General features: G+C 39.9%; 1 protein-coding gene across 6 annotated transcripts in view; it reads left to right on the top strand.

Moving 5' to 3' along the window:
* Positions 1–1,195: 1,195 nt before the first annotated feature.
* The window catches only part of FSHR (follicle stimulating hormone receptor), a 161,992-nt gene continuing 146,260 nt past the window's right edge, over positions 1,196–16,927 (top strand). For all 6 annotated transcript variants that reach the window (XM_058667766.1, XM_058667771.1, XM_058667770.1 and 3 more), the window contains exon 1: positions 1,196–1,450. In XM_058667766.1, the coding sequence (XP_058523749.1) occupies positions 1,299–1,450 (152 nt within the window). In that variant the 5' untranslated portion in view covers positions 1,196–1,298. The remainder of the gene's footprint in view (positions 1,451–16,927) is intronic.

Below are 16,927 nucleotides of genomic sequence, written 5' to 3'. Positions count from 1 at the left end.
AGTGTTGAGTAAACTAATTATAACATTAGCCAAAGTTAACAATATGGAGTTCTTATACATTCTGACCTTACCTTCCAATCCTAGAATTAGAATTTCTCCTAAGAAAAGCCAGGGAATAAATTCACCACCAAAATCAATTGCTGTCTTTTTTTCTCTTGATCGTCTCATTCAATCATTATGTGTTGAGGCCAAGAAGGAAGGAGGGTTGGGCTAGATGTTTATTTTTAGCATCTCTATGAAAATTTAAAATAATTCATTATCTAAAAATAGTATTCAAGCAAATTTTTCAAGTCATAAGTCATAGGCAGAATCTTGGAAAATGTCCTGCCTTTACATCTTCATAGATTCTATAACTAAAAGCAGAAAACCACTTTACTAAAACTCTTACCGATATTCCTCAGATCCTTCACCTAAAAGGAGATCAGAAATACCACCTGAAGCTGACCTACAAGGACTCTTTTAAAGTAAATTAGAGGAAACCATTAAATAAATTCATCTTGCCAACTGCCAAATGCAAGGGCAGTCTTCAGAGACCGAGGGAAGTCAGAAACATGGGGATGAGGGATAGCTGAGGCATGCTCTATTCATTAACTCTCCCAGTATGGTCAATTCTCTCAGCAGATAACATTACCAAAAATGCCTTGCACCCTCAGAGATCCACCCACAGCTCTCGCCAACTGGCCTGCCTGTTTCTAAGTAAAACACATTCTGGGTTATTACATGAGGAAGAGGATCGAAGAAAGTAACCCAGAAAAAAACAAGCAACAGAAAGTGACCTGGGAGGTCTGCTTTTAAGCCAGGTGGGCTGTAGAAAGAAGCTGACACTAAAGACAGAAAATGGGTTCCAGTTCCATGCCTTCTCCTATCAATACACACCTGTTTATGATACACACATTCTGGGCTCCTATTTCATGAAAAGTCAATCGTCTACCCTAATGGGAAGAAAACGGTGACCAGCAGGAACTTCTACTATGAAATGTTACAAACTGTTACACACATACATCCAGGCTTCTTTTTCTCCAGTTGCAGTGTAAGAAACTGAATCTTGAAGGATAAGGAGCAGCTTATCTTGTCCCAGCAGACGCTGCTGGCACACAGGAATTTTGCGTTTTTTTTTTTCTTGCTATTTGGGTGGGAGAAAGAGAGGGAGGAGGGAAAGCATCCCTTGGTACATCACGTGGCTCTATCAGTTCTCTAAACAGATTTCTTCTCTTCAGGGCACCGAGTGGCACCTCTGAAATCCGTGGAGGTTTTCTTCCGCCAAGGCAGGAAGAAAACAGGTGGATGGAGAAATAGACATGGCCTTACTCCTGGTCGCTTTGCTGGCATTCCTGAGCCTGTGCTCTGGTTGTCATCAGCGGCTCTGTCACTGCTCTAACAGGGTTTGCCTCTGCCAAGAAAGCAAGGTGACAGAGATTCCCTCCGACCTCCCCAGGAATGCGGTCGAACTGTGAGTATCAGAGTTGGCATTTGTGCACTGATTACTCTTCGTATTTTCACAATAAGTGGTTATCTGTCAGCTAAGTTTGTCTTGAGTTATGGCTCGAGTAAAACAGACTCTCCTAATACAACACTCCTGTCCTACAGCGCTCCCAGGATCCTAGGTGAGAGCCTATGTGGGCGTTTCTCATGGACGGGCACTGCGGAAGCTGGGATCCACCGGCACAGTAACAGGCTTTCAGTCTTTTCAGCACATTTGCTCTTGAGTTGTACCTTTTTAAAATTAGGACCAGAAAAACAAAGCAAAAGCCAAGGGGAAGCTTAAGAGACCCAGACTCAGAGGAAGAAATTCAAAGAGCAGTGCACAATGTGTATCTGCCATGAACCCTGAAGTCAAGAATGCCTTGTAGCTTTCAAGGCACCAGAAAATAGGTCTGAAGTGGAGGTGCTTGCTTCCTGAGGTGGAATGGAGGGCAAAGGGTACCACGAGGAAGGAGGCCAAGAGGGAGAGTGGCATAGGATAATCTTTTATGCAGCTGAGAAAATGTGCTTCTGATTAGAACTCTTTGATGAATTATTCTAATGGAAAATAAACTCCTAGAGTTTGGCAACAGTAATCATCTCACTTTCTCTCTTTGAAATTAGGAATCTGAAGTCTAAATAGTAAAGAAACTTACCCAAAATCTCCTAGCGAGCTAAGGCTGAACTAGGACTGGAAATGAGGCCTCTGGACTCTATATTGTCTGCTACCACATCTGCACCCTGTACCTGACCAAATCAAAACTACCATGATGCAGAGCTGTTTAATTGCTCAGCCACTACTTAACTAGCAAGATGTAGCACACAGACTGTAGATGTCCTTCATGTTTTTGTTCTGAGGCTAACCAGATGCCTCTATTCCAGGTGCAAGCCTCTCTCAATGGTGCCCTCAGGGTAGTCCTGAGTTATACTTTGTTTCAGAAGCTCATCTCAATTCTCATATTGGTTGGTCCAAATACCAGGTTCCCCTTTCAACACTTCAAGTCCCCAGTGCCACTGTGGACACAGCTATAGAGGCAAGGAAAGTAACTGCTCAGCTCTGTGTTTTGGCTTTACTGCCTCAGATGAGACAGTTGTTCCTCATCATACTGAACCACATGACTGCACAAAGATAGTCTGGTTTGCTAAGTCATTATAAAAACAAGAGGAGGCCAACAGGCCTGAAATACTCTCAGAACTCACTGTCTTCCAAATGATGCTGAACCATCAGTTAATGCCTTCTGAGACATTTTCCTCACTCCTGAGATGACTTCAGGTCAACCTATGGGGTCGAAGAGCTGTAGAAAGTGAACTCTTGACTCCTTATCCCAATCTCATCTCCAAATTTCTTCTTCACTTCTCCCACAATTTCCCTTGGGAAAACAGTGTCATCCCATTGATAAAGCCAAAAGCCCCTACAAAATTTATTTTTCAGGATGAAACTGCTCAGCCCCCCAAAACTCCCTTCCATGCCAGGCGCCTCTGCTTTCTGAAACATCCCTACTCAAGACAGTGTTTTGTTCCCTCAATCTGCATGGGAAATATAGGCAAGGAAATAAAAAGAAAAAAAAAAGATGAAGAAGGAAAAAAAGAAAAGGATGGAGGAAGAGCGGGAAGGAAAAATCCTCAAGCCCCAGGGAGTATATGTGTCCACATTATAATGGGAGAAATAGGGGGAAGATTATATTTCCATCAGAATAACACATAAGGTTAAAAAAAAAAACCTACCTTTTCCCAAGGGCATTTTACAACTGAAGAAAGAGAGCCTAATCAGATATATTAGGAAAAGAGACTGTGGGATGAAGTGTGACAGATTTTCAAGCTTGAGAAAGGGGAGGTCTGGGGTTGACCCTCACTTACTTGTTTATAATAGAGGCCATTGTCACATAAAACTTAAGGAGAAGGAAAAAATTTGCAAGATATTGGCATTTTCCCCTGAAAAAAATGACAGCTTTGGGAACTTAAAGCTGTTCTTGTCATTGCATGCTTTAACAGAAGGCTGGACTTGGACAGTCCTAGAGTATGGCTTTGTAATCTTTTTGGCCGAACAGCATTGAGGAAAAGAAGAGAATTATTTCTTTGACGGATTAAAAACCCAAATTATTTAAAGGTATATTTTAAGTATTAATCACCAAAGGGCAGATAAAATATGAAATGAACTAGAACTCAGATATTCTGTTAGAATGCAAGAACAAAAATCTTACTTTCATTTCCCTACACCATATATGATCAGGGTTATCTGAAAATTTGGTAGAAGGAAGGTGAAATAGCTTGCTCAACTAAGTATTTCTAATTCACCTTGCAGTCTTCCAAGTTTGGATATCAAATTTCATGATGATCCCATCAGCTGTAGGTGGGTGAAATAGCGAGTTTCGCTGACTGCAATTGCCTAATCCATCAACATGTCAAAGCTACATTGTTACTCAGGCTCACCTGGGTGGAAATGACTCTTACATTTCACCATGTATATTCTCATTCCAGCTTTACATCGCCTGCACAGCAATGTCATTTCATTTCATATAGGAGTATCTGACAACTGTCACCAAAGATGGCAGTACCCCTTGATGTGCACATGCAGATATTAACAACGGAGGGACACAAAAACACCATCAATGGGTGGGTAGATGTCATTGTATAAGGGGCTCCTACTGCTTGCTTAGGGATTTGTGCATACTACTTTAATAAAATGCCACAATAGAACTACAGGTTCAGGATTATTGCTCCATTTTCAAATGAGACAAGCTCAAATACATAATAGTTTAACTGCCTGGATGAAATCAGCCCTGCAGCTCCAGAGTGGCAGATTTGGGGCCCAACGTTGGATCTGTTCTTATGTGGGTTTCAAAAGGTACATGGAAAAATGGAGTTAAAGATTTCTGTTCTGGTACCAAAAAATTGAAAGGCATGCATTGTTTTTCTGTTATATTCACTTTCCATGAAATTTCTGTACTAAAATGTTTTAATTCCATTTCTCTATGAGCTTTGTATAGGCCCCCTACTCCCCTCCATTTTGTATAGGATGAACATTTTCTGACTCCTTTTTTTTATTCTTTGAAAAAATGTCTTTATACTTTACCGGCCATATGATTTTTTCTTTTGCAGCTACTAAACTCTCATAGTAGCAGGAAAGAGCATGGAGGTGTTATGGCGAAACTGACTAAAACTCATATAGTTTTTACATCACATGCAAATAATTACTTGATTTTTTGTCAACCATATAAAATGGTGGAAAAGATTCTCAGATTTTTTTAGATTCTGGAAAATCAGGGAGTAAGCCAGAAAGTATACACAAAACGTATATTGCCCACTTGAAATTTAGACTGCAGCCAAGCATCAGTTAAGTGTTACTGCTTTAGTAAGTGAGGTTGTGCAGCCTGAAATGAGGAAGTACCTGGGGAGAAGTACTAATGTAGGCAAGAGGGAGCAGGAAGTAAGGCAGTATGAGGTAGTAGTTAATAGGTCAGACATTAGCAGATTCTGTCCAGTATGAGGTAGTAGTTAATAGGTCAGACATTAGCAGATTCTGTCAAGTCACTAGAATCAGAATCCTGATTTTAAACCTAGGCTGTGCCATTCTGTTTTAGCTGTGTACTCTGGGTTCTTGACTCGATGGTATAAATTAAAACCTACAATGCTGGTGCTTTGGCAATTAAGGAACAAAATGAGCCCATGTAGGCAAGACACTTAGCACAACAGTTCTTATGTTGTTATTGTTGTTGTTGATATGCCGATTCACTTCAGGAAAGTGATAATGATTTTTATAACTCTAAGATAGTTAATTGTCTCCCACCTTTTTAGGACCCTCATCCACCCAGTGGCTGGAGTGGCTGAGTGTATCACCACTTACTGAGTAGGATATTGTGTCCTTAAGGCTGCTAATATTTGCCAAGAACTCAAGGAGTACATTCACTTTTAATATAGAGGAACTTTTATTTCTTCTCAAAGAAACTCAGCTGCACGAGGAGGCATTCACTGGCTCTAGAAAGGTAGCTTTGATGATTCTTTAATCTTCCTGGAGCTGGAATTCCTAAAGAGGCTACCAACACTCGTTCTAATGCTGCAATTGGACATCTAAGTGAAATTGGACACAACCGTCCTTTTCTTTAGCAGGATTAGGTGACCAAGAGAGTGAAGAAAATAAAATAGGGTTCCTTTGGTTGTCATTTTGGTTTAGGATACCTACTGGAATTATATTATAGGCTGCCTTAGTTGAACCCTCTTTGCACAAGTTTCTGTATTTCAATCCAGTTTGATTATAATTTGTTTAACTATCTGATTATCCTTTTCACATTTTATTTTCTTGCTTCACCCTATATTACTTATTTCACCACCTTGCTTTTGTATCATTCTTCGTACCCCATCAAGTATGTCTAGCATAGTCATTCCTCAGAAAGTCCCTAATTATGAGGCATACATCAGTGTTCCGTGTAAAAATAAATTCTGTGACCTCCGAGAGGAACAGCTTTAAAATAAATAAATATATATATAATATACACACTTAATTGTGGACTCTGGTCATGTTAACTTGGGATTGTGTGATGACTTCCTAATTATGCCCTTCATAGAAATATTTTATTCAAAACAGCATGCAACCATTATTCAATTTTCTCTAGAAAGCATGATGCTTACAACACCATGATTCAAAAATCACTCCATAGCTTACCTTTTTAACTTCCCCTTACTATTCTCCAATAGAATCCTATTCCATAAGATGGATGCAGACTTGATCTCACACAATTGTTTTTTTTTCTACTCCTGCGAGTCTGTGTGTTATGCCCCTCGTTTATGCCATCAATGGTTTCTTCATTGCCTCTTGCAAGTCAACCTGTTTATCAAAATTGCACTCAAACTTGCCCCTTTCATGCAGTCTTTCCTTACTATTTCATCTTTAGTTAACCTTGCTTTCATCTGTACTCTGGTGCAGTTTGTTTCACATTTCATCTTGCCATGCGTTTTATTTTTCATGTGTGTCTTATTTCTTCAGCTACAGTGGAAATTTTGTCTTCCTCATTGTGCCTGGTTCAATGCAGTGTATGTTCTGGGTTCTCAATTACGTATAGAACAAATGATTCAATAAATCAGGGGGAATTACATCTGGTTATTTGCTCTGCTCGTCAGTGAAGAGGGAAAGATTCTTGTGAAAGATGATTATTGTTTTCTCCTGCAGGGAACTATGTTGGATTTGATTGTTTTCTTGTTTTCCTTGCTTTTTATGTGTTTGTTTTAAGAAAATGCCTGCACATCATTCCAGAATCGATTAATTTATTTCAAAATAGAGACACATGGTCTCTTAAGACATTGACTATTTTGTACTCCAGGCAAATTCTTTTGACTTAATAATATTTGCCTCTCTATAAGCAACAAGGATATTGAATAGAACACACTAAACACAATCATTTTAAGCCACACAAAAAATGTTCAAAGAAATGTAATTTTTAACTATTAGGATAAGATCCCAAACCCTGAATGTTAGTTTTCCTAACTTCCCCAGACATCCTTTAATTGCTGCAGCTCTATCTAGTTATCAAACCAAACACCGTACTGTGAAGCCTGCCCTGGGTGATCACATCTAGAGACTCATGCAGCCTTGTTTGGATACTCCTTTGAAAGAAGCAAGCAGCATGGTATTCACAATTAGTGCATACAAAATTCCACAGCTCCACACAGAATCCTGCACCTAATTTAGATAGAAATGATATTTCTCTGCTCAACATTTGGAGTTTAAATTGGGTTGAAGGGAGCAGAAGCTCCCATTCCCTGTAGGACAATCAGGGGGAAAATGCCTACAGGAACAACTACCTCTAGAATGTAGCCCTTGACAAAGTGGAAATGACATCTCAGGAAAAGAATCTCCTAAGGTACAAGATGAACTCTACTCTAAGAATTGGCTAGGAGCTGTAATTTACAGAGTCAATATCAGCCATTCAATAGTAGGGGTTTGACAGTACAGTACTGTACTCACTTGCGATGATAAAATGCCCTTTTTTTTTTATCTAAAGTGTCACACTATCCTTCCTCACCCAAGCTCTCTCCTAAAAAAAGCATAAGCTACAGAAGCAGCATATCTAGGTAACAAGGGAAAAATTCATTTAACTTTTGATTATCCTTCTCCAAAGCCACTAATTTTATTATCTAGTCACTGCAGTTGATTGGACTACACATTTTTCTTTAAGATGTTAGATTTAGACTCTCCAATTTAGCTTTATTTAGACTAGATTCTAGCTTATGTATCCCACAAGGTCAGCTAGGAAAGACAGAAATTATTTTTAATTGCTAGGATCTGGTTATAATAAGATTTGGATGTTTGTTCTTAATCTGACCTCTCCCTCAAGTATTTCAGAGCATGTTTTCTAACTCTGACCTGAACATGCCATTACCTTATTCTTTCATATGAAGTACACTGGCTGCTCTGACAAATCTTCAAGGGATCTGAAAAAAATTTTTTGAATAAAGCAACCAAACCTGTGCCATGGACTTGAACTTAATTATATTTTTAGTATTTGGAATGGCTTGAGTCCATTCTCTTTCATCTCTCCTCCCAATCATTCTTCAATAAAATCCAATAAAGAGCCATCAGAGAAACCTGTGTCTGAAATCAAGGCAAATGGATAGTGTGATTCATTTTTTTTTTTATCTCCAAGATGCCAAGCTAGATGGAAAACCTCTCAGAAGTATGGGACCTCAAAAGTTTAACCAAGTTTCCATGAGACAGAAAGATCAACTAATTAAGATTTCAAAGAGAAAACTCTCCAGTAGACTGATAGTAAGTTGAGGTAAAATGATGCCAGGATTTTTTTTTTTTCAATTCTGAACTCTCCAAAACCGACAGCCTTTTTCTAGACCTGTGTTTCAGGAGCTATGCAACTCCTAAACTGCACTGACACTGTGATGCACAGGGTAAAAGAATGTTTCCTTTGGCCTCAAGAGTTCTGTCATTTCAAAGTGCAGCATGGTAAAACCCCTTGCAAATTCCTTTCCTGTTATTTCCTGTTTGGTGAGGGGCTTTAAACCAAGTGTTCACAAGAGATCCAAGTCCCAAAAAACATCTTCTAACTAAATAAATATTCCTGAATATTGCAGCTCTCAAAGTCCCTTGTGGAACAGGAAGATCATGAGAAAGCAAGCTTTACATGAAAGTGACACAGCCAAGGACACTAGCCTTCAAGAATGGGTCCCCCATGCAGTACTCTACTCCTTTGAAGATACTGCATTACATTTGTGTTTCAGAAACTATGTTCTCAGCCTTTGAAGGTAGTGGTGCCTCTAGCTGAGTTTTTCCTTATCCTGGCAGCCACCTTTGAATTATTTTCTGAGCCTTCCATCTCTTCCTCTGAGTACCTGTCTTGTTCCAGTGCTCTGATACGGAGCACACATCCAAATTCATACTTTGACATTAAGACATTTCACATGCTAACCTACTTGAACTCTTATCTTCTGTCCTCTTAACCATTTGTTCAGTGTTCTATTTTTCAATTCCCCACCTCCCAAATATCTTTTATGGTCTCCAGTCAAAGACTATTTTTCCCAACCTAGATGTATTCTCCTACTCCAATATTATGTACCTGTCAGGGAAAAGTTGTTCATTTTTCATAAAACTCAACAGCAAATGTCTGTCAATTATGTTGGTTCACGGCACTACTCCAGGCACTTGGAAGAAAGCATTCCATAGATGAGGCCAAGACCTTGCTCTCTGGGCTTGCTAGAAGACCAGACCATCAAACAAATAATGGCAACAATGTTTTCCCTCATTATTATCCACTATAACTGAAATCTTGTTTCAAACCCAGAATAGTCATTGACAAAATGGCTAATTTGACAATTAATTGCATGTTGCTTTGTACAACCTGAGATTAACGATTGTGACAGCTGCGAAAAGTGGGTATCTAAAGAAAGCAAATGAGATGATGGCTCCTTAAGTGTGATGCCATAGAATGCTGATGAGAAATTGAATGCGTGCCTGTCACATCTAGATCTGCCCTCTGACTCTTGCAGGCTTGATTTCAGGAGCTATACAAAGCCACTTCCAAAGTACTCTATGATTTATAAAACTACCAAATTCTAGTTTCATGTTAAAGCACACAGATCTGAAATTAAACAGGATGACAAATGAATAGAGCCAAGCACCAATAGGCTTTATCTCGTAGATATCTAAGTACTTAACACTGATTAAGAAAGTATTTTATTTGTTTGAGAGGCAGAGTTACAAAGAGACAAAAGAGAAGGGGAATGAGAGAGATCTTCCTTCTGCTGATTCGCTCCGAAATAGCTGCAATGACCAAAGAGAGCCAGGAGCTTCATCCAGATCTCCCAGATGCCCAAGGACCTCCTTCATCTTCCATGGCTTTCTTGGGTGCATTAAGTAGAAGCTGGGTTTGAAATGGAATAGCCACAACTGAAACCAGCACCCATATGGGATGTCAGCATTGTTGGCAATAGCTTTTCCCTGCATGTCACAATGCCAACCCCCAGAAATACAAGGGACTGGATCTTCTAAGTTTGGGTAAAAAGGCTATCACAAAAAGGGGGAAAGAGCACCAGGAAGTTAAACTTTGCTGTCCATTTTGCCAACAACAACACATTATTTTCCCTGAAGGTGCTGCATTCACAAAACGTTGTGTCCATATTGGCTGAAAGTTTCCCTGTGTCTGCCAGCATTCCATCAAGCAGCTGAGTATAATCTCTGACAACTGGTCATCACACCTACCCACACTTAACAAAGCCCATCACCTTTTCAAAATGATGTATCTTAAAGCACTCCTTGGCATTTTTCTTGATAGGGACATTATCAAGAATTAGGAAATGTTCTTGAGCATATGTATTTCATGCTACTTCTGCAAGGCTATATTAGCTTTAGGATTGAAAAACAAGTTAGATGTAAAATTCCATCTTTGGAATATATCCTGAGCAGATATCAAATCTCAGACCCAAACCTTTGCTACTGCCATATGCCCACCAACATCTTCACAGAGCAAAAAGGGAAGAGCATTTCCATCAACGGCTGTTCATTTTCATAGAAAAGCAGCAGACAATACAATAATAAACATTGTTTTAAGGTACAAAACAAGCTGAAAAGGCAAAATATGAGAATTATAATAAATAGCCAGGGGGACATCTGAAATCTTGCATACAGCAGCAAAATTGCTTATCATGCCCCTGATAATAAAGTCTGAAATCCTTCAATAAGAACATGCAGTCTTGGAATGACATCTAATTCTCCCAAATATTAGAAATGTGCATAAAGAGAACAAACATTAATGATAGCCAGATAGGAAAACTACAAAGTAGCTCTGGAAGCAGCTCTCGCAGGAAAGATTCTGGATGAAGAGTAGCAGAAGCAACAGGAACCACAGCAAAAGAAACAGCTGGGCCATGAAGTGGAAATCACTGCTCCAGTATCTTTGGGTCTTAAATCTTGCATTGATCGAATGCACTGAAAACTATTTTTTTCCCCAAACTCCAACCTGGAGGATGAAGCTCTCACTACCAACCCTCTGGTGCCTGGAGGGTCTCAGTAGCTTCTTTACATCCAGGAACTCTGTTTACTCTCAGCGAAGAATAAATCTTTAGCATTTTACACAGGTGGGTAGGAGCATTTAGCTGGATGACAGGTCTGGGAAGCCTGCCTGCCTACCTGCCAACTAAACCTTCCACCAGTCCCCTTGATTGTATCCACTCGTCTATGTGCAGAACCTGTCAGAGTCCCAGAGGTCCCTGGGACCTCAAGAATTGTGCACTAGAAAACCCACTGGCACAGGATTTTATTTTCTACAGGCTGTCAAAGTAGTACTTTTTGAATGGTAATCTGCACGCAAATGCACAGGATATAGATTTGGATGCATTCACTTTGAACTAGGATTCTGTTTCTCTTCAGCCACCAGGAAAAGCTTGTAGTACCAGTGGCCGACTCACATTGATTTGACTTCTTTGCAATGCTAAAATTTGGTTGCTCCTGTTATTCTTAGTGTTTTTATGCCTTTTAAAACATATTTTTACTGTCCTCTTGGTGAGATTTCAGAAGGAAACAAATAGCTGTTGGTTAAATATTCCATATTTATCCAGGAATGCCCATTCACCACTTAGCTTGGTCAGTGTAGCTTGATCTCCATAATTTCACCAAAAATTGTTTTTGACACAGGCACTGGATAAACTCAAAGTCAGCAAGTATAAATTTGTACACTTGATCTTCTTATAAGCCCCACAGAAATTCAGTACCAGATTTTACCATCTGTATAAATGTTATGTCATGACAGCCTCATTCCCAAATTTGACCTACCAGGAAGTATTTGACCCCTATAGTGTATCTCTGAGGTCTTTACTCCTCCATACACCCTATGCTACAACCCTAGTTCAAACCACCATCATCCATCATGTGGGCTACAACAATAGTCCCCACAGCTACCACATATTCCAGCTTCAGCTGAATTTCAATTCCACCCCCTACAGCAGCTAGAGTTTTCAAAATGGTATGGCAGAAAATTACTTAGAACAATTCTTAGAATAAAAATGCTTCAACCCGTATTTCATAGCTGCCTAGAATAATAGGTATTGTTCTAGGTGCTGGAGCACCAGTAGTGAGCAATAATAAACCCTTTCTTTATTCCATGCAGTTTGCATTCTTTGCCAGGTCATACCATAAAGCACCGTAGTCTGACCTCTATCTGGTACTCCCTAAGCAACAGGTGTATCATGGCCTGCTCCTCACTAATCACCCTGGGTCCCTTTCTACTCACCAGTTGAACTAAGCTCTTTCTCACTTTTGCTTTCCTTACTTCCTCTTCTTTCAGTGTGCAATATTTCTCTCCTCCTCATATGACTTCCCATCTTTCCAGACTCTACCCAAGTGCCACTTTCTCAATGGGGTCTTCTTTGACCACATCCTGTTTAGTAGCATCCATCATTGCCATAACATATTATTCTTTTCTTTCAAAAACCTAATGTGATTTGATTGGTTCCACCTCCCTCCCCAGTGCCAAGAGAAACTTCAAGTAAAAAAGTAACAATGATGTCAAAGGTTCCAGCATGTTGAGTAGTCCCTGGGCTAGGGCAGACGAACAGCTCATACATATAGCATATGAGTAAACGAAAGTCCCTTCAAGAAAATAACAACTAGCAGGAAAAAAACTAAGTGTAACAGCTACTAAGTTCTATCAAGTCACTTTGTAGTAAGCCTCTTACAATGTCTTCTCCAAACGTATTGCCTTAGAGCTATTACTGCCCCCACTTTGGAAATCTTGAAAATTAAATCAAAGAAAAAGAAAAGGCCCAAAGGCCCTAAGTTTATTGGTATCAATTAACATCATCATCCTTGATATCCCTGATTCTTTGCACTATCGTGACAAAAATAAAAGGGGGGAGAGAGAGAGGAAGAAATGTCCCTCTCCCCTGAATTCCTAAAACAAATGTCTAAACTCTTTATCTGAGTAATTCTATATTAGCATGCTGGAGGCATCTCTGCTACAAAATTTACATATCCTGTTTCCCAAGTGCATGAAACTCTGAGAACTAGAACTCCACAGCTCTCCTGCACCCAGCTGGGATTGGACACTCAATAACTACCTAATAACGAGGAGAAAGAATAAATAATAAAGTCAGTGGGATCGTGAACAAATAAAATGACTGAGAAGTAAATGTCAATAGCCATTTTCAGTGATGAATGGCAAACTAATCAGAAGTTGTCTGGTGCTCAGGAGCTGTTTGCACCACACGTAAGCTTATGGAGGAGGTAGTTGACAGGGTTGGCTTCAACTTGCTGTAGCCCTTTACATGTCTCCTGCTAAGAAAGTTTTGCAGAAATAATTAACTCTCAGCAGGTTCAGCAGCTGATCTACTGCAGGTGTGGAGCTCAGCAAACTTGAATGCAATGTGAAAATCAAATGCTTGATGAAGGCTCAGGAATCACTGTAAATACTCCATAAATGGTCCTCATTGAATTCGATGAAATTTGAAGATAATGTTTCAAAGTCCCCATTGAGTTCAGGAAAGAAGTTTTTTTTTATTGATCTAACATGACCTCCCAGTCTCTAAGATTTATTTCTAGAATTGGGGGAATTGTACCTCTGTTTTCTCATCTCGAGTGTAAGTTAATGTCTAGGCCAAGGCTGTTTTAATGAGATTTAAGAGGCACCAAAGTGACTTAGCTGCCCCTAAGTATGTCCTCTGCTACTTGTCACAAAACCATCATTAATAAATCAATCCCCGGAGCCTTAAAGATTTCCCCAATTTCAAAAAGTCTCTAGTTGAAATATAAAATCCTCTTGAAGGATAAAACCTTAAGCTTTTAAAGGTTAGCACCTTAACTCTAGCATTTTTCAAAGTGTATTCCTCCCAACCCTAGTTGATAACATACTAAAAATATTTTTTAAAGATTTATTTCCATTGGAAAGGCTGATTCACAGAGAGAAGGAGACAGAAAGATTCTGCATCTGCTGCCTCAATCCCCAAGTAGCCATAACAGCCAAAGCCGAGCTGATCCGAAACCAGGACTCAAGAGTCTCCTCCAGGTCTCCAACACGGGTGCAGGATTCCAAAGCTCCAGTTCTTCCTCTACAGCCTTCCCAGGCCACAAGCAGGGGACTGGACTGGAAGTAAACCAGTAGGGACAGAAACCAGCCCTCACATGGACTCCTGGGGCATGCAAGGCAAGGACTCAGCCACTGGGCTCCATCACGCTGGGCCCCCAAAACATGATTTTCTAAAATAAGATTTGCCGTGATCAAGTGTAACACTTTAGAAAATGTTCCACAATATCCCCATTCTTGAGATTCATATCCAGTCAACATATTAAAGGCTGCCAGGCAGATCAACTTTTTACAAATCATGTCATTCAGAACAAACTTCAGAAAACTCTAAGATGTGGTTCACCAAGAATATTGTTTGGCAGATGGGACTCCATACATATAAACACTCAAAGAATCTGAAGGTTTGAGAAAGGTAATCGATACAATTCAAAATAGGTGCAAAACTGCCTTGTTCTTCAAATCACAGGACATTTCCCTAGTTGAACTTGAAACAAAATATACCACCTCCCTATCCGTGCTTTAGCAATGAAAAATAAAGCCTAGTAAAATGAAATAACTTCTCTGATGTCACAGGAGTATGTAGGGATATTGGCTATCCTGTTTCTAGAGCCTAAAACATTCAGCCTGCCTTTTCCAAGCTTCTGTGAAAGACATGGTGACCAAATTCTCTCCCCCCATAAATAACAGACAATCCCCATTATCATCTCTCTTATCCCCTCCCACTCAAGGGAACACATTCCAGATGGTATGATCATAAAAATTCTACTGCTATCTTATTTTATTTTGTCCACTTAAAAATAGCTTTATTAATAAATAATTCACATTATCATATAATTCACAGATTTAAAATGTTTCTTCAGTGGTTTTGGTATACTTGGTTACTTCAAAAAAGTTCATAGGAAGGCCGGGTGTGATGGCCTAGTGGCTAAAGTCCTTGCCTTGCATGCACCAGGATCCTGTGTGGGCATCAGTTTGTTTCCTGGTGGCTCTGCTTTCCATGCAGCTGGCTGCCTGTAGCCTGGGAAAGCAGTTGAGGACAGCCCAAATCCTTAGGACCCTGCACCCTCATGGGAGACCTGGAGGAGGCTCACGGCTCCTGGCTCCTGGCTCCTGGCTCCTGGCTCCTGGCTCTGGCTTTGGATCAGCTCAGTTCTGTCCGTTGCAGCCACTTTGGGGGTGAAACAGTGGACAGAAGATCTTTTGGTCCCCCCTTCTCTCTGTACATCTGACATTCTAATAAAAAATCTTTAGAGCAATAAAATTTAAAAAATAAGTAAGTTTATAGGAAAAAAATTTAGTCTGTGAGCAAAATACTTTTGAATTCCATGCACAGTTTTTAAAATCATAATGTCATGAATTATTTAAGATTTCCTCATGGTCACCAATATATGTAGTCATCACCATTTTTAAATATTCTTACATTCTTACAACTCATAGACTTAATCATCCTTTTAACCATCCATCCTTCATCCACCCTCAAAGAAAGCTGTTTCCTGTCTCTCTAGATTCCTCTATTCTGAACTTTCACATGGGTGAATCATACAAATTGTGGCTTATTTTATTACTTGCTTCTTTCAATTAGCATGATATTTACAAGGTTCACCCAAAGGTTTAAACTTCACTAATTGTGGGCAGTCTGTGCTATTGTTTCCAACAATTCCTTGGGGGCACAAGTTAATCCAACAAATTATGCTCCTTCAAAGAAGTCATTTCAGAGAACAGCATTTGATATTTGTTCTGACCCCTGGAGGGCTCCTTCCATCTGTCTCGTTTCCACAGCCCTCCCCACAAAATTGCTCATCTACATTAGACCATCATTAGATCTCTGAATTTCCCAAATGTCTTTTACTACAAACTCTACAGCTCTTGAGAGTGTCCTTACGCTTCCAACTTCTCTATGTTCTGAGAATCAAGTTAGTTTCTTTGGGAAGAAAGTTCCTGCCACTTGCCTTCCAGCTACTTCTCCACCAAAACAATTCTGATCCAGGGATGACATCACCACCCTAGGAGAGTGGGAGAACTGTGGCCAGAGATTCTCATGGTGTGATCGATCTGGTATGGAACAACAGGCTATAGAACTTGCAGCAATGGCTTTAAGAGCCCTAACACTCTCAGTAAACCATGCCCACAGCAGAGCCTCTACTGTACAAGTACGGTGTGTGCAAGCATGTGCACGAGCAGGAATTGACCCTTCCCCCACTACCACCATCACCTCTCAGTTTTACTTGCCCAAGGTAATATCAGCCCTGCGAGTGGGATATGAGAAGTGCTAAAACCCTGCTTCTCTTGGAAGGAAAGACCACTAGTTGGGAGCTGAGGAGAAAGGGAATTTACAGCAATTTTGAGAACAGGGGGCTCCACCTCTCTGACTTGGGAGAGCAAAGGGAGAATGTGATCTTGGTTCAAACCAGATACTTCTGGTTTTATTTGGATTTGCATAAATTATCTTAAAGATGTTTCCTTCTTTGCCTTTTGCCTTAAAGATCATTTCCAAAGGCTCTGAATAACTTTTTTGATGGTTGCGGTTTATTTTCATGATTTTCATCACAATAAAGGAGGTCACACCATCATGCTAGATGTCAGTCCCACCACTGCAGTTCTCATCAAGCAAGTAGAAAGACAGTATGTTGTCAGTGAAAAAGGCAAAGTAGTCTGACAACTAAAATTATCATCTCTAAAATTTGAGGAGTGCCTCTGAACAAAATATAATAGTCGGGCAAGCCAGCGGACAAATGTTATCACTGTGAAGTTACTTCTCCCATTTTTTTTGCATTAATGCTTTCCACATGCATTATTAGTTTTTTAATAATTTGATATACATGTTGTAAATATTTGCCTGGTGAACAGTAATGGCTCTATTGCCTACAAAATAAGGCAACTAGTAGCTCTGGTTGGCAGGCCTGACAGTTTCATAAACAGTCTGATACAGCAAGAAAACTGCAGCAATGGAA

This window comes from Ochotona princeps, chromosome 8, assembly GCF_030435755.1.
Source record: "Ochotona princeps isolate mOchPri1 chromosome 8, mOchPri1.hap1, whole genome shotgun sequence".
NCBI lineage: Eukaryota > Metazoa > Chordata > Mammalia > Lagomorpha > Ochotonidae > Ochotona > Ochotona princeps.
Note: the sequence above shows the minus strand (reverse complement) of the source record. Positions and strands in the feature narration are given on the sequence as shown.